The sequence below is a fragment of the Andrographis paniculata genome, unplaced genomic scaffold, assembly GCF_009805555.1.
Source record: "Andrographis paniculata isolate CXL003 unplaced genomic scaffold, ASM980555v1 Contig35END, whole genome shotgun sequence".
NCBI lineage: Eukaryota > Viridiplantae > Streptophyta > Magnoliopsida > Lamiales > Acanthaceae > Andrographis > Andrographis paniculata.
Genome location: NW_026137568.1, coordinates 4029805 through 4052233, shown reverse-complemented (window position 1 = coordinate 4052233; position 22429 = coordinate 4029805). Strand labels below are relative to the sequence as shown.

At 37.3% G+C, this 22429-nt stretch overlaps 1 protein-coding gene across 3 annotated transcripts in view; it reads left to right on the top strand.

The window, feature by feature from the left end:
* The first annotated feature begins 1572 nt into the window (after positions 1–1572).
* The window catches only part of LOC127249136 (beta-galactosidase 9), a 41581-nt gene continuing 20724 nt past the window's right edge, over positions 1573–22429 (top strand). The window contains exons 1-12 of one of the 3 annotated variants that reach the window (XM_051271800.1): positions 1573–1995; positions 2616–2711; positions 2793–2905; positions 3154–3220; positions 3486–3578; positions 3913–4056; positions 4238–4326; positions 4681–4786; positions 5105–5192; positions 5437–5558; positions 6652–6813; positions 7476–7708. In XM_051271800.1, the coding sequence (XP_051127757.1) occupies positions 1822–1995; positions 2616–2711; positions 2793–2905; positions 3154–3220; positions 3486–3578; positions 3913–4056; positions 4238–4326; positions 4681–4786; positions 5105–5192; positions 5437–5558; positions 6652–6813; positions 7476–7708 (1487 nt within the window). In that variant the 5' untranslated portion in view covers positions 1573–1821. Of the gene's footprint in view, positions 1996–2615; positions 2712–2792; positions 2906–3153; positions 3221–3485; positions 3593–3912; positions 4057–4237; positions 4327–4680; positions 4787–5104; positions 5193–5436; positions 5559–6651; positions 6814–7475; positions 7709–22429 lie in introns of those variants that run through there. The other 2 variants (XM_051271801.1, XM_051271802.1) reach the window with 2 other exon arrangements.

Below are 22429 nucleotides of genomic sequence, written 5' to 3'. Positions count from 1 at the left end.
AATATACAATCGCAACAAAGGCCACTCGGTGCAGAACAAATAAGGCCGAATCCTTGCATTTGTCTCTTTTAGCCTAATCCGAGACACTTTCGAGAGAGTCGAGCCCCGCTAGAGCATTCAATGAAACATATATTAGTCCAAACATGATTATAAAATGGGCAGCTGAAGAATAGGTGGTAGCAATCCGCCGGCTGGTCTTTGCAAAACACATATGTAGTATCGATATCAAGAAAGGACAAATGGACCTTAATTTTCAGTTTTCTTAAAGCCGCAACCCATGAGATGAAAGAGTGCTACAGAAGAATAAGAGGACTCTAATATCAAAAATGGGCCTTAAGCCATAGGGCTGTAGAATGATTAGAAAATAGGCTTGACTTGGGCTTAGCTTGTACTAATCCAAATATAATATCAAATATGGGCCTTAGGCCATTGGGCCATAGAGGCTCGTGGCTACATGGGCCCAGACCAATTACAAAAATATCCATTCTATTTTGATTATTTTGATAATTGACTTATTAAAATTAATTATTAGATAAACAAAATTGGTTGCAATTAATTGTAACGTGTTCAAGTTGGTTGCGAATTTGGTGAGAGCGACTTCTTCTCATGAGATCCGCCGGGCTTATTAATAATCTCTACAGATACGAGTCCTTGTCAATGCATAAAGAATTCAAAACCAACATGTTTTAATCTTTTCCACCGAGATGTTCGCATCCAAAGAAAAATTTTCCATCACGCATTTGTTTTCAAGTGGTCCAAATATAATTTACAGACACAATGAAGATCACTCTGTGCAGAACAAATAAGGTCAGATCCTTCGTTGTATAAAAAAATAATGTCATATCCTTGCATACAAAATTTTCATCATGCATTTGTATTAATAATTGACTTATTAAAATAATTATCATATAAATAGAATTGGTTGAAACTAATTGCAACGTGTAGGAAACGGGTACAGATTTTGTGAGATCCCAGGTCAAATTTTCAAAATATGAGGATTAAAGATTTTTAAATTTATTTTTAAAATATGAGAAATAGTGTAAAAAACTTATTTTTAAAATTTTAAAAATCAATCCCAGGTCAAATTTTGGTGCCGCAAGTTTCTAGACAGTTAAAAGTTAATAGAAGTAGCAAAAGAATTAAGGATTGATTCAATTTCACAAAAAAATTGAGTTCTAGTGAAGTTAAAAGACAAGTTGAATCATATTGTGATGTCAAACTCTTGTAGATCACAAACTGTGAAACATCTCTTGTTCGAAAGTTAGATCTTTAAGTGGGTGCGTGTGAAGGTGCTTAAGGTATTTCTTTTTTTGTTATTTTTCAAAATGTACTGTCCATCATTGATTTAGTACACTAAATTGTGTTTTTCTCTAACAAGAATAACATATTTTCTACTAACTTTGGTTAATTTAGTAATAGAAAACGTTTAAACTCAAGTCATAACTTCGCCAAATTTACTGTATTTATTTATTTATTTTCTTTCTCTAAATTTATGCACTCGGTCAAATATTTATATTAGCCAAGGTTAATCCATTCGCTTAGTACTAATATCACTGATTGGCCCGTATCCTATATTCGTGAAACCGTCGTCAGTTTCACTTCACCTGCTGTAGAATTGCAGGCGCTGCTGATGCAAGAAAACTTTTTACTTCCAACATCTGGACGGTCATCCGATTCTGTGTTTTTTGTCGCCCGCAAGTCTCTTTCATCGTTGGTTTCTTGACGTATACTACTGTTCGATATAATTGCAACTGCAACGCCTGCGGTTCTTATTTCTATTCAAGGAGCACTGCACGCTGGCGGAACGAGTTGAATTGGAAGATGGGCTTAGTACTTCAATGGGTTTTCTTGGGGCTGATTGCGCAATCACTAATTGTTGCTGGAGAGTTTTTTGAGCCGTTCAATGTGAGCTACGATGGCAGAGCGGTGGTCATCGGTGGAGAGAGGCGAATGCTAGTCTCCGGTGGAATCCACTACCCCAGAGCCACCGCCGAAGTAAGTCATCAGTGATGATTCTTCTGTTTACATGATTACTCGTCTGCCAAAATTCGTTTCCTTTTTCCGTTTGTGCAGTGCCGCATTTGTTGCAGGTTTTGAATCATTGTTGTAGTTCCTTTCTTGGTGGGATCTTGGTCGTTTGGTGCTGAGGTTCTTTGCGCATAGTTTTCACTTGGGATGCTTTTTATTGCTTTCATTGTAAAAGACTTCATAGTTGCTTGCGTAGTTCGTTTAGTTGAGTTTAAAAAAAAAAGGAATTACTGGACTTGGAGGAACGCATTATCTCATTAGGGGCCTAGACTTGGAAGGAAATAGATTCACTAAATCAAATTTCCCCTTTGCCGCGCCCACGCCCCCCCTATAACACGCAATGAGAAAATTTGCATATTATTTTTAGCCCATGTCAATGTTGCTAGAAAACAAAGCATGACCAGGATGGATTATTTCCATGGAAATAACGATATCCAAAGTGAATTTTCATCTGGTTTCTTCCTGAATATTTAGTTTCTGCCACTGAAACAATCTTCAGCTTCCGAAATAGATTATGTGTGTATTAGTTTCTTTAATTTTGTCATTTGAAGAGTATATGTTTCACTGATGGCTCCGAATGATGCCAGATGTGGCCTGATCTTATTTCAAAGAGCAAAGAAGGTGGAGTTGATGTCATTGAAACATATGTATTTTGGAACGTTCACGAGCCAGTAAAGGGACAAGTATAACTTTTACCTCTGCATTCATAATCTGGTTCTCTATGATTGTGATATTGTTATCTAATAAATTGCCCATAATTTCAGTATGACTTTGAAGGGCGATATGACATTGTGAAGTTTGTGAAGCTAGTGGGTTCTAGTGGCCTATATTTATTTCTACGTATAGGTCCTTATGTTTGTGCTGAATGGAACTTCGGGTGAATTTCTCTCCGCTGCTTATTTCTATATCAATAATGGTTGCAAGATTTATAATTTGTATGTCATATCCTGAAACTAATTCACCAATAATGAATTAGGTCATTGTAAAATCAAATCAAAATTGTATTGGGATAATCTAACTAGCAAACGTGATTATATCATTTTTTATCAGTATTCATCTTTGCACATGCATTTGATTAAAGGGAACTTACATTTTCTTCTAATAGCTCCACTTAATTATTTACAGGGGCTTTCCTGTTTGGCTTCGAGATATTCCTGGTATTGAATTTCGAACAGATAACAAACCCTTTAAGGTATTGAACAACATCATTTACTTATACTATTAAATTGTTTGAATATAATCATGCATCTCATTGTGATTTCCATTGACTTACATAGTGTGATTTCTTTTGATGGCTGGATAGGTTAATTCGGAAATTTAAATCTTGTTGGTTTTATTTTATTCTCACAAAATACTGAACACCTAAGGCTTCATACACCACCTTGTTTTTAACACTAACCTAAAGGCTTCATACGTCACCTTGATTTTTACTGTAACCACGGCCTTGCATTCTGCAGGAAGAAATGCAGAGGTTTGTCAAAAAGATAGTGGATTTGATGTTAGAGGAGTCACTTTTTGCATGGCAAGGCGGCCCAATAATTTTGTTGCAGGTCAGATAAACAAGGTGACCCTAAACCCTAGGCAATTGTTTATTGTGGCACTAAAGCAATCAATTTTGTAGTTTCTTTTATGGATAAGAGTAGGGAAATTTGCATATATCTTTTGTTTTCTTTTATGGATAAGAGTAGGGAAATTTGCATATATCTTTTGTTTCTGCTTGCTAGCCTAGCTTTCACTGTGAGCCAAGTGATTATCAGTGATAGAGAAGCTACCAACTTAATTTAAAAATTGTGGATACTCAACTACCTTTCATAGTGTGTTATATTGTGTCTTAGTTTTATGTAACAAAATTCTATCTCCTAGTAATCACAATGTGCACTGCAGATTGAAAATGAATATGGAAATATTGAAAGCTCTTTCGGTCGTGGAGGAAAAGAGTATATGAGATGGGCTGCGAAAATGGCAGTTGGACTTGGTGCTGGTGTTCCTTGGGTTATGTGTAAGCAAGTTGATGCACCAGAATACATTGTAAACTCGAGATTCCTTGCATAAATTGTGTTTATCTGGCTTGTTCTGTTTGATATGTGTAGATATATAGCAATTTAAAATACAAGTATGCTTTTGCGTGTCAGATAAATTTAATTTTCTGTATAGTGTTGTATTTGGGCTATTTTTCTCATAAAATGTGCTTATCTTTTGGATTTACCAGATTGATACATGCAATGGATACTATTGTGATGGTTTCAAGCCAAATTCGAACAAGAAACCAATTGTATGGACTGAGAATTGGGATGGATGGTACACACTCTCTCACTCTCTTTCTCCGTCTCTCTATCTATCTATTTCTCTCTCTCTTGAATAATAAATAGAAAATAATAATAATGAAATGGCTTACATGTCTGTGCCCAAGGGATGCTGCAGATATATATTTTTTGTCTGACAGTGTATTTCTACTCAGCTTCTAGTTTGATATTGAACGATAATAAGTAAAGACATGAAGTTTAATTGGATCTGGAAAATTCGCAGGATTGAGTTTCTTCACTCGAATCTGACTTTGACCATAAATTTATGTTGGAAAGCTATTTGTTCGTGTCAAGATTAAGGCTGGCTTTGAACATTGAATGTGATATTCTTTTCCTTCTTGGTTCGAAGGTATGCAGATTGGGGTGACAGAGTTCCCCACCGCCCTACTGAAGATATTGCTTTTGCAGTTGCTCGCTTTTTCCAAAGAGGGGGGAGTTTGTTTAATTATTATATGGTATGCTGCTAACATAAACTGGGTGTGACTTAAAATATATGTTAGCTATTTGTGAATGCATACCTGTAATATGAGGATGGTATATGTTTATTCTGCACTGGGAATTTATAACTTTGAACCTTTTGTACCTGTGGATGCTTTTGTAGAAGATAATCAATTGTAACCCAAGAACTGTCATTGTCTCTGTTCGATTTTTGTATATTCAGTTTAGATTCTTCAAAGGGCCTCTTTTCCTTTTTAGAAGATCTGCTTTCATCACCATATGATGTTAAGATGATTGGAAGTATAATTTCCCAAGTTATGCTACTGTGGTTGCAGTACTTTGGTGGGACAAACTTTGGTCGTACTGCAGGAGGCCCAAATATCATCACTAGTTATGATTATGATGCACCAATTGATGAATATGGTGGGATTTTCAACTTCTTCCTCTTTTTAATAGACGTAATAGAAAGAACACGGTTTTATGACATACCCTCTGCAACATTTGCTATGGCAAAGTGTGCCAGAGGTGCACCGTTGCCATGTCACAAGGCACTATTTTAATATTATTAATATTAATTATTAGGGTTAATTAAGATTAGTTATGGCTTGTTGATCTATGTTGTCGTACATCTAATGCTTTTTTCTTAATTGCTTCACCACATTTCTAGGGCTCCTGAGACAGCCTAAATGGGGACATCTGAAGGATCTGCATGCTGCCATAAAACTATGTGAGCCTGTTCTTGTTGCTGTTCATTCACCTACATATATCAAATTGGGACCCAAGCAAGAGGTCTGTATGAGTTTTTTATGTTCTAATTTTACTTCCTTTTGATTTCTTGTGTTGCATCATACGATAATGTTCTGTTATTTGCTTCTATATTCTTTTTTTCCTGCATAGGCCATTCCCAAAATCCTAGGAAATGTGATGTTGTGATCTTGCAGTTATAGCTTCTTAAACTCTGTCATAAAAATATTTTGCCGTGCTTTTTTTATTATTTTTTGCATCACAATTTGCAGTTTCCTAATTAATAATCTTATTATTCCTTTCGTCTTTTTCGTTTGAATAAGGTTTTAGTTTTCTTGATGTTAATTATAACAGGTACATTCCATAAAGTTGTGTTGACAAATTAATATTTAGAGTTTATTCATGTGCTCCTAGTTTTCTGCATTACAGTGAAGTGAATAGGTGAGTAATATTTTCTTGCTAAATAGGTTATATTTTATTTAATTTTTTTTTTTTTGTAAAATCAAATCTGTTTCTGTTTTACCTATTTGGTGTTGGATTTTCCCCTTTGGTTTGGTCAGAAACAAGTTGATTTAAATTAGATCAACCAGAGGCCCTCTATTTATAGTACTAATCAAAGTGTTCTTGATTCACACAGTAACAAGAATGTTGTGTCAATAGATTACTTAATACTTGAATTTGGCTGCCTTTTGTTAAAATTGAGTACTTTAAACAGCTATTTTCCCAACATAGTGGTCACTTATCAACAGAAATTCAAACACTATTGTATTCTAGTTACTGTAATCAGGGTGTTTTTGGCACATGGAATGCAAAACGGTTGATTACTTACAACATAGAAACCTCTCAGATAATATGGAAGTAAACTTCTTCTGCATATTGCAGTAGTGAATAACTCCATTGATTTGCCTAAAATTTCACACTTCCATCCGCAGTGTAACTGCCATTGGCTAGTATTGTATACTGTTTGAAGACTACTGAATTTGTTACTACATTATGGACTTGTTTTTTGTTTTGTTGCTAAATACATAGCCATTAGCTTTTCCGGTAACTTAGTATTCTTCCACATATATCAAACAGGATGAAAGTAACTTTGAGTTGCATGTTACTCTGGCACTTACAAAGTTACAAATATTTACAGGCACACGTCTATCGTGATGATAGCAAGTGTTCGGCTTTTCTTGCTAATATTGACGAGCATAGGTCTGCCACAGTGAATTTTCTCAATCAAGCATACAATTTACCACCTTGGTCTGTGATTATATTGCCTGATTGCAGAAACATTGCCTTTAATACTGCCAAGGTATCACTTGCTTCGGTTAGAAGATTTTGTTGAGAATATATAAATTGGGTTATATATATTTTATGTTTGCAACATGATTCTCATATAGAGCCAACTGTGATTCATGGATATATCCATGCTGATTTATTTATAATCTATTAATAAATTTTCATAATAAAATAAGGCAAAACAACATAAAACCCACCTGTGGTTTATGAAAAATTATGTGAAACTCCCTATTATTTTAAAGCACCGTTAGACTCCCTTATAGTTTTTTTAAAGTCATGCGTTTAACCCCCATTCATCTACACGCGTTCTAACTGTAAAAGTAATTCAGAAACTCCATAACTACTAACTCACCATTAATTAATGATGGAAGAGTGTAAATGCAGGGGTTTTGAAACAATAAGGGAGTCTGATGTAATTTTAAAACAATGGAGGGTTTCATGCAATTTTCATAAATCACAAGTAGATTTTATGCTATTTTAACATAAAATAATGAATTTCTACAATTATAATGATTTCCCACAATCACATTCTGTTTAAGTAGCCACCAAGATGGCTCAACTATCTGATATTGAACGGGCATGGAAAAAGCTTAACGGGGAAATAAAGCGTAAAGTACATTTTAGAGCTATAATATGTCCATACACCACACACTTTTTCTTTGATGATTAAAACAGATTGGGGCACAGACTTCCATCAAGACGACTGGACTTGGTGTCTCTTCAGGCATATATGATCTTTCATCATTGAAATTGATGGTGCCATATGAATCTGAGTACATTTCAAAAGCCTGGAGTTTTGTTAAGGAGCCAATTGGTGTCTGGAGTGACAACAACTTCACTCACCTAGGCATTCTGGAGCACTTAAATGTGACAAAGGATAAGTCCGATTATCTATGGTATACCACCAGGTATTTGCTGTCTTAGTCATTGACTGAATAGTGGAGCTCTGCAATTAGAATTTATACTTCGTTTATAAGTTTTGCCAGGGAATTTAATTTTGAAGTATCCAATGCTGTTGAAGTTACTTATGCAAAATAAGCATTATACATTTTTCTTTTAAATTTATGTGCATATTGGATTAAATTTGGAAGTATCAGACATAGATGAACTTTTCCTTCATTCTTTCTACACAAAACATTATCATTCTTCTTTAAAGCTGAAATTATTGTTTAAAATCCATAATAAGGATTATTCCAGAGAGCAGAATTGTACAAGAAAAGTTGGAAAGAAAGATTGGATACACTCCATAAACTTACAGACTTGTTCATGTGTGGTTTTGTTGTTGGGGGATTTTTGTGGACCAAGGACAAAGAGCTGTGACAGATGCAGCAACATAAGGTTCAGATAATGTATAGGTTTATATACATACACAAAGTCTTGGATGCTTTAGTTGTTAGACTTGAACAGATGAGATCGTCAAAGCTTGATTACAGATTTATGAAGTTGATTTGATCATTTGCCATGTTGCATCAAATCAAATTACAATCGTATGAGAGTCTGAAATTCAGAAGGGAAAAAATCTCAATTTTTCTATTAGATCATTAGTCCTACATATACTGTTACAGACTTAGGTAAAGTCAAGGTCTATATTAGAAGAGGGAGAAGCACCGTACTCATTTAGGATAATTATTATTTTATTTCTTATTATTTCTTTTATTAATTTATTTAATGTTTAATTGTTGATTATAAGTCTTGGGCTTGCCATAAGTCCGCCCTATATATAGGGCACATCTAGGTCATGCTAGGTCAGACAGTCATTATTTTGGTTTTGGTTACAAAGCAAATTAGTTTCCTCTGTAGTACTTTATTTTCATTGATTCGAATAAATTCTCTCTTCGATAGCCCTAAGTCATAACAATTGGTCCGACCTGCCGGATCCTCTGCTGACGGAATCATGCCTATCTCCGATAAACAATGATTCGAATTATTGGGAACAACCGTTGGAGAAATACAGGAGGAAGTAAACCAGATCCGCTAGGATCTTTCCGCCAAACTCGAGACTTTGGGAGAACAGAACACGAATCAGATGGTTTCGCTACTGCAGGAGTTGCTCGCAGCGATCAAGGCAACGCTCGGCGGCGTCAGCGCCGCTGTTGATGCCATTGCGTTAGTGGGTCAGCCACCGACTCAGCGTCACCATGGGACATCCACTAGTGCCGGGTTCTCAACCGTTAGGGGAGTTGACCCCCCGCCACGGTAGCTTCGCCATTCCATTCCTCTCAGAAGTCAGATTACCACCGTTTGACGGGACGGAACCTATTGGTTGGGTTGCTCGCGCTGAGCAACAATTTGAACTCCACCAGGTGCAAACAACACTCAAGGTAGCATTAGCGCGCATCGTCATGGAGGGTACAACGTTGCACTGGTCTCTATGGCAACACTTTCGCCACCCAACCGCCACTTGGGCGGAGTTTTCCCGAGCCCTAGTCCTTCGTTTTGATGATCGTTACGTAGGGAGTCCCTACGAGCGCCTTGCCACAGTTCGGAGAAAAAAGGGGAGTTGATCGGTATATCAACGAGTTCATCCAACTGTACCTCGGATACTTCATGGGGGGATTGCAGCAGAACATCCGCAATCGTCTGAGGACACTAGACCCCAAAGATTTGGACTCAGCTATCTAGATCAGCCGTAGCATTGAGTGGGAATTTAATGCTGGTTCTACCACGACATATCAACAACCTGGACAACCACTTGGTCAATTTGCGAGTTCGCGCCGTAATGGTGGAGCACAAACTGGACTTCCGGTAGGTCCCTCTAGTCTTGGGAATGGCATCGAGAGCAGTGGACCAGGCACGGACAACAGCTCCACTGGCGGATGCCCGGTGGCTTCGGACCAGTCCTCCGTGCGAGTTCCTTTCCGAAAACTGAGTCGTGAAGAGTATCGCGAGTGTCAGTCTAAGCGACTTTGTTACTGCTGTAAGGAGCCTTATACACCATTGCATAAGTGTGCAAGCAAGTCCGTTCGAACTTGTGTGATGGACCCAGATACGAATTGGGTGGCCGAGCCCAAAGAGATGGACGAGGTCAAAGGGTGGACAGAAGGTGAGGTCAGATCCACGGAGTCAAGCTCATTCCTCAGGTTTTGATTCATTGGCATGGACTAATGTAGAAGGATTCGACTTAGGTTGATGAAAGAAGAATTGCGCTTCCAGTTTCTTGTCTTCTGCCTTGAGGACAAGGCGGATTTCAAGAGGGATGGAGTTGTTATGGAGTTAGGTAAAGTCAAGGTCTATATTAGAAGATGGAGAAGCACCGTACTCATTTATGATAATTATTATTTTATTTCTTATTATTTCTCTTATTATTTGATTTACTGTTTAATTGTTGATTATGAGTCTTGGGCTTGGCCATAAGTCCGCCCTATATATATATGGTGCATTTAGGTCATGTTAGGTTAGACAGTCATTATTTTGGTTTTGGTTACAGAGCGAATTGATTTTCCTCCGTCTCACTATATTTTCTCTGTCTCACTATATTTTCATTGATTCGAATAAATTCTCTCTTCAATAATCCTAAGTCATAAAATATACATGTACTTAATCTTGGTGGCTGCACAACCCATAGCAGCCTAACTCAGAGGATCCCATCAGAATTCTGAAATCAACCGTGCTTGGGCGACTGTAGTACTAGGATGTGTGATCTCCACGGAAGTCAAAATACACTGTTAGATACTAATTAGAGAACATTTATTAGTGTTAGGTAGGTTTGTTATTAACAAAATTTGTGAGTTACTTGGTATGCTACCTTATTATTGATGAATTCTCTCACATGATCTGGTTGTCTCTTATGAACTTATCTAGAATTTTTCATATTTTGTTTTTTCTATGCTGAAATTCAAACCCAATTTGGATGTCTCATTCACACTTTGTAGTGTTAGTGCTCAGAAAGTTTTCCCTAAGCCATTCTTTATCTTGATCAGCTTGGCATAAAACATTAATCTTGCCCTCATACTCCATAACATAATGGGATTGTTGAAAGAAAATTCAACATTTCATTGAAACAATTCGTACTATGTTAATTAATTTGAATGTCCCAAACTTTTTCTAATCAATGCTATTTTTGCTGGATGTTTTCTTACTAACTGGATGCCTTCGATTGTACTCTCAGGTCATACCCTATTTTTCTGTTATGTTACTAGGGAAATAACCTGTTTCTATCATTCCCCTTGTCTTTGTTTGTGTTTGATTTGTTTACCAACTCTGACCTGGTACTGATAAGTTGGATTTGACACCCATTAAGTACATTTTCTTCGGATATTCCCATCTTAAAAAAGTTTATAAGTGCTTCAGTCCATCATTGAATTGCTCCTTTATGTTTGGCGATGTCACTGTTTAGAAGAAACTCCATACTTCTGCCCATTCCACTCATCTTTATCTATTGAGGATAGCTTGTTTGTTTGACATTTCATTTCTCATTTTCAAGATACAACCTCACCTCATTTTTTCAGGCCCATATTGCCCTTTCTTCCGAGCCTGGCATTGCTTCCGATCCTACTATGTGTTTCTCTCGGCCAAATTTATAGGTATATTACTCTCGTTGGTCTCGTCTCTCCTTACAAAACGTTGACTTTGTCCCGACTTCATTTTGTATGCCTTCATCTCCACTAGATAATGATCTTGATTTTCCCATTGTTTTTCACAAAGGTCGGACCTGTAATTCTTATCCTATCTCTAACTATATTTCTTATGGCTTATTGTGTCATTTGTGTCATCTTTATTTGCTATCTCCATTACCAGGGTCTCGGAAACTTTGAGTCACCCTTGATTGCGTCGTGTTATAGAAGAAGTGTACCCTTACAAATCAATGATACGTGACGCCTTGTCCTCTCCTCCACTAGATCATTAAATTATTGGTTGTCATTGGTTTTTACCATTGAATGTTTCTAGGCTTGTCTTGTTGCTAAATGATACTCATTACCATTAAATGTATCAGGCTTGGTTTCGTAGCAATGCACGATTGATCCCTTCATAAAATAGACAAAATGCTTCTCCTCATGGTAATTTACATGAGGCAAACTATATAGAGTAACCACGAAGAATTCTTGCTCATAGGGAGATTCATTTGGTGTGCACGTTGAATACACTTTATATGGTTTAGAGAAATTTCCAAGAGCATAGTTTGGGAGATTTAGCGTAGTTGTCATGGAATTTGGGTTACAACAATGCTTCATTGATCACTTAGTTTTCTATCGTTGTACCGATGATGAAGAATTCTATTAATCATCGATGTCGATAGTATTGTGATCACTAGTGATGATTGTTGCAATACAATCATTGAAATATTTTCTTCACATGAAGTTTGAGACTAAAGATCTTAGTTAACTAAGATACTTTCTAGGCATTGAAGTTACTCACTCTAAGATGGGCATTTGCTTATTTCATGCAAATACATTCTTTATAATTTGTAGGAAACTGCAGTACTTGGTGCAAAACCAGTTGACAACCCTATGCAGCCTAATGTTAAGCTTGATGGAAAGATGTAAATGTTTGAAAGATTAAGAAAGGTACTGCAGACTTGTTGGAAAATTGAATCAAGTAATCATCATTCGCCAGATAAAATATCCCACAAGTATGCCAATTTATGGCATCACCTTAAACAACACATTGGGATATTGTAATCAAAATCATGCGATATTTGAAAAGAAAACCGAGACAGGGTTTTATTTTTTTTTATATAAAATAATGGCAATTCCTTAGTACAGGGATATACTGATTGTTTAGGATTGTACGGTCCAAGATCTCCTTTGTATTACTGTATGTTTTTTGGTGCCATTTTTATATTTTGGAAAAGTAAGAAGCAAACAGGGTTTACCTGTTCTAGTGTGGAATTTGGTTATCAAGCAATGACATATGCAAGTTGTCAATTGCGACATATTTGTAACACAGTTGGAGCTTATGATATTTTTTAACTTAAGGTGGATTGTTTGATACTATTTAGGAACATTTATTAATGTTAGGTAGGCTTGTGAGTTACTAGCTATGTTTGTTCTTAGATGGTAGTTGAGAATTGAGATTCATCTCTTATAAACATGTGTTATGTATAAAGCATCAAGATAAACAATATAGTTCTCCCATTTCCCTTCATTTTCTGCCTCTACAACATAAATAATGAAGAGCACAATTTTGCTTTTGGATAAGTCCCATGTGGCCTGCCGTTGGGTCTATGCAGTTAAGGTTGGCCCGGATGATCAAGTTGCTCGTCTCAAGGCCCGTTCAGTGGCTAAGAGATTCACACGTCTTTGGTGAGTATTATACTAAAACCTTATAGCTTATTGCCAACATGTCTTCGATTCGGCTTTTTCTTGCTTTAGCTGCTATACACTCATGGCCTTTTCATCAGCTTGATATTAAAAGTGTCTTTCTTCATGGCGAACTTTATAAGGAAATTTATATGGAGCAACCACCTGAATTTGTTTCCGAGGGGAGTTTGTCTCGATTGCAGACTACGTTGTTCGCTATAACAATCTCCAAGTGCTTGGTTCAACCATTCAACAGTGTTATACAGGATTTTGGCATGATCTGAAGTGCATTAGACCATTCTGTTTTTTACAAACACACATCAAGTGTTAACTGTTTTATATCTTATTGTGTATGTTGATGATATTGTTCTCGTTGGAAATGATCAAGAAGAGGTCATCTATGTTAAAGTAGCACCTTTTTCAGCATTTTCAAACTGAAAATATGAGACCATTGAATTACTTTCTTGGTATTGTGATTGCTAAACCACATGATGGTATTGTTCTTTCACATTTGAAGTACTCATTGGATAATCTTGAAGAAATTGGTTTGTCTGATTGCAAGCTAGTAGATTATCACATGGATCCAAATTTGAAGTTTCTTTTGGGACAAGGAAAGCCATTAGCTGGCGTAGAAAGATATTGCAAAATGGTTAGTAAGCTTAACTATCTCACACTTAGTCAACCTCATATCTCCTTTGTTGTGAGTGTTGTGAGTCAATTCTTTAGTCTTCATGCAATAGTCACTAGGATGCTGCAATTCGAATATTGAAGTACATCAACGAACTCAACGAATTTTGAAGTACATCAAAAGGTCTCTTGTAGAAGATTATTGTACACTAATCAAGATCACACTGAAGTATTGGCTACTCGGATGTTGATTGGGCAAGATCCCCATTTAATAGATGTTTTATTATAGGGTATTGCATATTTGTTAGAGGTGATTTTATCTTATGGAAGAGTCAAAAACAAAATGTTGTTGATTGATCAAATGTAAAGGCAAAACAACGAGCTATGGCATTAGCGACATGTGATTGTTTAGATAAAACAACTTATTCATGAACTCAAGATAGTGGAAGTTTCGGATATGAAACTCTTTTGTGACAATCAAGCTGCTTTGAATATTGTGTCTAATCCGTGTTTCATGAGAGGACTAAGCATATAGAGCTTGATTGTCATTTTATTCGGGAGAATGTGTTATTTGGATGCATCATCACTCACCATGTTGCTTCCAATGATCAATTTGCACATATTCTTGCTAAACCTCTTAGACCTCAAATTAATTCTCTATGTGACAAACTTGGATCATACCATTGTATTCTCCAATTGGAAATGGAGTGTTAGATATATTATGTATAGGGACATTTTTGTATTTATAAATATAGGGACTTTTTAGGTATTTTGGATAGTTGGGTTTTTTTTTATATAATGTAAAAAGTAGAAGAATATGAATGAAATAGAACGAATCTCTTATGTATGTCAGTCTCATATGCGAGGCATTTACATTACTTTTGTTGCTCATTTTTTATGTCCTCAGTTACTACAATATCATGTATATACACAGGTCATATATTACTTTCTCTAAAACTGAAATTTTTAATAAAAAAATGGTTTCCTCACTTTATATACAAATATATATTTCTATTTTGTCATTTTCTTTTAACATTATTGTTCGAAATCGGTGGCCGACCATATAAATGCCTCCGAGTAACTTGAACAACGGAACTGTGAAACGTTCGATGTGAACACAGCTTTACAACGTAATTGTCTCGAAGTTATAACAACGGTGTGTGTTCGTACACAGATTGATGACTGAATAAGTGTAGAAAGAAAAATAACACACCAAATTTGTTTACCCGGTTCGGTTTTCCACCTACATTTGGGGAATTTAGATCCAGGAGTCTTAACTAAACCAAATACTTGGTTTACACCATATAAGATACCAACATGAACTACTCAACATATCTTTGTTGGTTGTTACTACGCCGTAACGACACCAGCAGACCAGCGGCCAAGCTAAGAATTAGGTTGTATACTGGATGATTATCATCTTCGGCTTTAACTCCAAGAATCGTCCTTCTCGTCTTCAAACCTCTATGGATGGCACACTAACTGATGGAGAAGAGAACACTCTTTCGAAGTGTTGTTTATCTATCTTCTAATACAACAAAAACAACAAACAAAATACAAACACTGCTCATATGAGACAAAGTTGATTGTGTGCAGCTTTGGGGCAGTGTACCAGGGCAATAAATGCCATACAGTAGAAGAGGACATTACATAGAACCTCTCATGCAGTTCCTCTGTCCAACACATATACATTTGTCCTGTTCTATCGAATGTGGGACACGCTGAATACATCCAAAACCACCAACTCGGTCAAATTTCTGCCACTGTGCAGATTTCCACAAATGATTTCAACAGACAACTGCAACAACGACCTGCATACTTGCTCATATGTCAAAAGTAGGAACAAAAAGGGGTTTGGCTTTTTGTATATGCCAACAATCTCCCCCTTTTTGACATATGCAACAAGGCATAATTAATTAGCAAACAGACACACCCATTCACACATCCACACCACAATCACAATGCAATTTAGAGTTATTACAGGCCATCAATTCGTACAAGCCACAAGCGGCTTTAACATCCAAATGTTGTAACACCAAACAAACATCGGCAGTTAATAAAAAACAAGCAGAAAATATAATCAGGAAATAGCATATGGTAAATGGCAATACCTACCCCCCCTCAACAGCACCCACTCTCCCTGGCTTGCGGTATTCTTCTCCTTGCGTTGTAGCAGAGGCCAAAAAAGAGGTGGTCAAGGGTCGGCTTCCTCTGCACCATCACCAGCATCATCATCGTTATCAACGTCCTCATCAACTGCTCCGAGGTGGTGAGGCAGCAGCCTCAGCGCCTATGCCACTTTCCGTTTCCGAGCAATGAGAATAGCAGACATAGCTGATTGATCCTTCATCACCTCAGTCAGCAATTCCTTACACTTCTCCACTCGGGCATTGGCATCCAATAGGGCACCGAGGAGAAAGTCATTGTGGAGTTTTTTTAAGTTGGACTTGGCAAGAAACAATCTAATGGGAAACACCTCCTCATCCAGTTCTGGATGAATTCCCTTGGAACTCAAGAACAAACAAATTAAACGAGGATAGGGTAATCTTGTCCAATCCACTTTTGAATCCGAACAAAAGTCAATCCTCTTCCCGATGACCAAATAGCCAAAATTAATTAGCTTTAAATGTTTATCAATAGAGAAAATGAGGGTACTCATATCGGTGCTGACACTCGTATTGTTGACGGTTGGGAAAATGTTGCATCCACAAAGTCGAAAGAGACATTGATATTTCATCGTCAGCATTGTGTCTGTCACTCCAGAGCGTCCAAATGTTGAAGTGTTTCCAACAAATATGGTTCTGGCAATCTCCTTTGTTGATTCCTCGATTAGTTTAGGTAGAGCTTGTTTTCATCATTCGTCGGCAGTTGTAACTACTTATTGATCACTACAGGATTGAGTTCCAAAATTTAGCAACGTATATATATATCTTATGGCCCCAGATAGAGTTTAGATCGAGTACTTTGCCACTCAAATTGGCATAAAACTCCTTGACAAGACGAGGACTATAACCTCCAATCCTGTTGCCCAAAACAACAAATGCCTATCCTCAAGGAATGCGCGAAATCCGACATCGGTATAAGCTCTTCGAACAAACTGAGCTTCTGAAATCACCATTCTTCCAGGAAGAACATCTTGAGCAAAGCGACGGCCAGAAGCAATATGCCTCGTTCAACACTTTATCTTCACGAACAGTAGGAGGATCATAACTCCTTAGGACTTTCGAGCCTTGCCTTAGTCCTTTTGAAAGTCTTTATAGCAGATGCAAGGGCATCACTAGACGAACTTCCAAACTTTCTTTTTTGGAGTTTTTCCAAGAGGACAGATGAAGAGAGTCCAGCTCATCTTCTTCTTTTTCGGGGGTTTCTAGAGAAACATCTTCTCCTTCCTCAACCACATTTTCAGGAATGATTTCTTCTGCCGCTGTAGCTCCAGTATTCATATCCTCAGGTTGGGGCACTTCTGCTCCAACTTCCCCAATGTCTTCAGCAGGTACCTCTTCATTCACAGCTTCACTTTCAGGTTCTCCAACAGCATGAACCTCTACTGTGGTTGCAGCAGCCTCTGCATTACCACCAGCAACAACTTCATCTGTTTGAACATAACAGGGTTCTCTACATTTTCTTTCTGTGCACCAAAAATTTCAACAGCGACTTCTCAAGCTCCTCTAGAACATCTTCATTTGCGGTTTCCATAGGTGCAACTTTATTTAGATCAATTTCGGCGACAACAGCTTGTTCTTCAGCATGGCCTTTAAGTCCTTCAGATATAGGACGATCTTCAGTTGTTGGGACAACGGTTTCCTCATCATGGGCAGTAGCAGTTGGTTGAACCTCAACATCAAGAACAGGTTCTTCCATCACACGTTTTTGAACCATTTCCAGAACAGGGGAAGTGGATTCGTGCAGTTTCTTTCCTTTCTTTGGAACACCACCTTTCTTCTTTGAAGCTATTTTTGACTTCACGTCCCTTGAATACCACCAGATCGAGTTTTCAGCATGGTTGGAAATTTTGAGAGAACTTCACAAGCTCGAAATTAAGGTTTAGAGAAAATGACGATGATTCACACTCCTCTGATCCTTATTGATATTCACACAAAAGAATAAAAACCCTTTACACGCCATCATCATTAGATTGCATCAGTCTAGACGCGTGAGTGTGACAGAGCGTTGTTTCAACATCACATCATTGCACAAGGTGCAGTCGTTGTAGCCCTAAAAAAGGGCTATTAAATTTCCCTTCTAGTAACAAAATGCCACGATTTTCTCATTTTCTTTTATTTATCCAATATTCAAACATAATTTATCCAGAATATCCCATGAATATTGGAACTAATTCACCATAAATGGAATTAGTTGAGGTATGAACACATAGCTAATTCATTTCTCAAACCGATCCGAATCAAAGGCTTTGGTGAAGATGTCTGCCTTTTGAAAATCAGTCCCAATGTGATGCAATTTGGACACTTCAGCTTTCACGAGCTCTCTAATAAAATGGTATCGAATTTCTATGTGTTTTGTTCGACCATGTTGAATTGGTTTTTTCGAGATGTTAATTGCACTGGTGTTGTCACACCATAGCACAAATGACTCATTTTCAATCCCATAGTCCTGAAATATCTGCTTAATTCATAACAATTGCGTACAACAACTTCCAGTTGCTACATACTCCGCTTCCGCAGTAGATAAATCAATCGAACTTTACATCTTCGAACTCCAACTGATCAACTTCTCACCAATGTAAAACATCCTTCAGTCGTACTCTTCCGGTCATCACAACATCCGGCCCAATCGGAATTAGTAAATGCAATTAGATCAAGTGATGATCTCTCAGAATACCATAATCTAAGTCCGGACATTCCATGAATATACCTCAAGATTCTTTTTGTGGCTTTCAAGTGAGATTCCTTCGGAGATAATTGAAATCGAGCACAAACACTAACACTAAATGTGATATCGGATCTACTAGCAGTGAGATATAACAGGCTTCCGATAATGCTCATTTAAAGTTTATGATCGACATCCTTTCCTTCAACATCCTTAGACAGCTTGTCCTGTTGTCCTAACGGTGTTCTAATAGTTTTAGAACTCTGCATCCCAAATTTTTCAACCATATTCTTTGCATATTTCGTTTGGTTCAAAAATATCCCATCAGCACATTGCTTGATTTGCAATCCAAGGAAGTATGTCAGCTCCCCTATCATACTCATCTCGAATTCTGAATGCATGAACTCCACAAATTCATCCTTCAACTTCTTTGCCGTAGATCCAAACACTATATCATCAATATAAACTTGAGCAATCATAACATCATTACCTTTATCCTTGATGAATAATGTCTTGTTAGTGGATCCTCTGGTGTATTTCTTCCAATCAAGAACGTAGTCAATCGATCATACCAAGTGCAGCGGTGTTTGCTCCAATCCATACAAATACTCATCTTTCAGTGCTTCATCAATATTGTTTGGCTTAATGGTAGACACAAAGCAATTCATATCAGACATATCTTTGAAATCAATTTGCTTTCCTCTAGTTCGACGACCTTCTTGTGGATCTCCAATCACAGCATCAATGGGATGGTTCATAGGAATCCTTGAACCATATCTCGTAACTTCAGGATCAGACTAACATTCTCCAGGTTGTTCAGCAGCAGTTGTAACTTCAGTAGATTCCTTTACTTCACTGCAATCGAATTGCATCGAAAACAATACTTGCAGTTACTCTTCTGTTGTGACGACAGATTGACAAGTTTGTTCCTTCTGCGATTTTGATTTCGTCTCTCATTTATGTTTTCTTTGGTGGGACCTTCAGTGTTCTTCTCCTTTAGGGGTTTCTCTGGAATCTTTCACATCAATAAGCAATGCACTTTTCACAAAGGTAGTTGGTTTCACCTTTATGGATTCTTGGTAACCGATTCCACGATGATCTCTACATAGTTTTCCAATCGATAAAACTTCATCGAGTTTGTCTTTTCCTTTCCTGAACCTATCGTTCTCTTCTCTCAGATCATCACACTTCATTTTCAGATGCTTGACATTCCTCTGAAGTCTTTTATTGATTTCGAACATTTCTTGATTCACTTCCTCAACTTTTTCAACTCGAGCTTTCAAACGGTAAACTGTGTTGATCAAATCCTTGTTCCTTTAGACACAAACTTTTTGTTATGCTACAACTTCATCATAAGCTCCCATCAGCTCATTGATGTCCATCTGAACAGTGTCGTTACATTCTTCTTCAGACATATTCTCTTTTCCTTTGCTAGGTTCTCCTTTCCGTGACAACAAAAGCCACTACACTTTCATTGTCACTTTCATCTTCAGATTCTTGACTTCCTTCTTCATCACTCCAGGTAGCTAGAAATACATGCTTTCCTTTCTTCTTAAATGTTGCACAATCCACTTTCACATGGCCTACTCCACCGCATGCAAAATATTTTGGGTCATTTGAATGTTTTGGCCTAGAAGCAGTGTTGAACTTCTTCTTATAGCTTTTATCATAAGCTCTCTTTTCTTTGCTGTAATCAACATTTTTCTGTTCTGGATACTTTCGTAGTTCGTCAGATGTTTTACCACCATAGTGACCTCTGTTTTCAGACCTGTGGAATTTTCGAGCACGCTTTTCACTTATCATTCGAGACAGCTTCTTGGATAGCAGAGATCTTTCTTCGTCAGATTCGACAAGCTCTGGATCGTCAGTAGTGAGGGCAATCCCTTTTGAGCTTTTTTCTTCAATATGATTCATCTTCTAAGTCATAAAAATATCATTCAAGGTCTCAAGGTCATATTCTTGGTTTTCTTGTTGTCTTCAAGAGTAAAGACTTTGACTTCAAATTTTTCGTTTACGCTTCTCAACATCTTTCGAACCAGTCTTTCTTCATCATATTTCAAGCCAAGAGCATATGCTTGGTTCACCACATCCTTGAATCCAGTGTAGAACTAAGATATGGTTTCATCATTTGTCATTTTCAAAGCATCAAGTATACTTTCCGCCCTGAGTTTTGTTTCCTTAATTCCATCAGTCCCTTCGACTGCATTTTCCAAGGCTTTCTATGCATCATTTGCTTTCTTTCAGTTTGAGATGATATGAAACTGAACTTCATCAACCGAAGTAAATATGGCATTTGCAGCTTTAGCATTTCCATTTGCTGCAATCTTTTCTTCAGTTGTCCACTCATTTTTTGGCTTCAAAACGATAGTTGGAGGGTCGTTCGGAGTTTCTCCAAGCATCACTTTAGTTGGTGGAGTCCACCCAAGTTCTACAATTTCCCAAAATTCATCACCAATAGTTACCAGGTAAGCTTCCATCATGTTCTTCCAGTAGCTGTAGTTATTCCCATTAGACACAGGTGGACAAATGGATGAGGTTAATTCACGACTCATCTTGAACCACAGATAGATCTACCCAGGTATTAAGCACGATGCTCTGATACCAAATGTTGGAAATCGGGTGAATGATCGAATAAGAGGTCCAACAGCCTCCGAGTAACTTGCACAACAGAACTATGAAACATTCGACATAAACACAGCTTTACAATGTAGTTGTTTCGAGGTTATAACGGCAGTGTTCTGTTCGTGCACAAATCGATGGATGAATAAGTGCAGAAAAAAAAAAAAAGCCAAATTTGTTTATCCGGTTCGGTTTTCCAACCTATATCTGAGAAATTCCAATCTAGGAGTCTTAACTAAACCAAACACTTACACCATATAAGATACCAACCTGAACTACCCAACCTATCTTCTACCCAAGTTCCATTTAGTTTTTACAAATTCTCATGGACTTGTTGAAACTACGCCGTAACGACTCAAGCAGATCAGCAGCCAAGCTAAGAATTAGGTTGTATACCGGATGATTATCTTCTTCATCTTCGACTCCAAGAATCTTTCTTCTCGTCTTCAAACCTACATGGATGAGTTCTCTCAACACACTAACTAGTAGAGAAGAAAACACTTGCTCATATGCCGAAAGTAGGAATAAAAAGGGTTGTCTTTTTTTATATGCCAACAATTATATTTAAGCAGTATCCTTGGCCTTCTATTGCCTTCTAAATTTCAGTTTCTAATATAAGGAATGTAAACTTTGTATTATTTTATTTCATTAAACAAAACTAGTTTACATATAGTACATTAATCTTTCCTACTTTGGGTTATTATGATGGGCTAGGCCCATAATATACAGTTAGACGACACTCATCCTCGAGTTGGAGCATAAATGTTGAACATGCCCAGCTTGTCTCAAAGGTATTTGAGTTGAGGGCTAGGCAAAGCCTTGGTTAGTAGATCACCAAGTTGGTCTCTTATTTTGACATGAGTTGTAATCACACTCCTTGTTGGATCTTCTCTCGAATGAAATGACATCAACTTCAATATGTTTAGTTTGCTCATGGAATACAGGATCCGATGCTATGTGAAGAGCTGCCTGATTATTACATTATAATCGTGTTGGATTTGAGGTTTGGATTCCCAACTGTCAAGAACTAACAAATCCAAATAATCTCTCAATCATAATGTATCATGGTTCGATACTCTGATTCAGCACTTGATCCGGATACCACAGTCTTGCTTTTCCATGAAATTAGATTGCCGCCCACAAATACACGATATCCAGATGTTGACCTACGATTAAATTTAAAGTCTTCCTAATCAACATCATAAAAACACTCAATATGATCGCCTATAGTCCTTGTATAACAACCCCTGTCCTAGAGTACCCTTCAAGTACCCCAAAATTTGTTCCAAAACCTCCCAATGTTGGATTGTAGGTGCA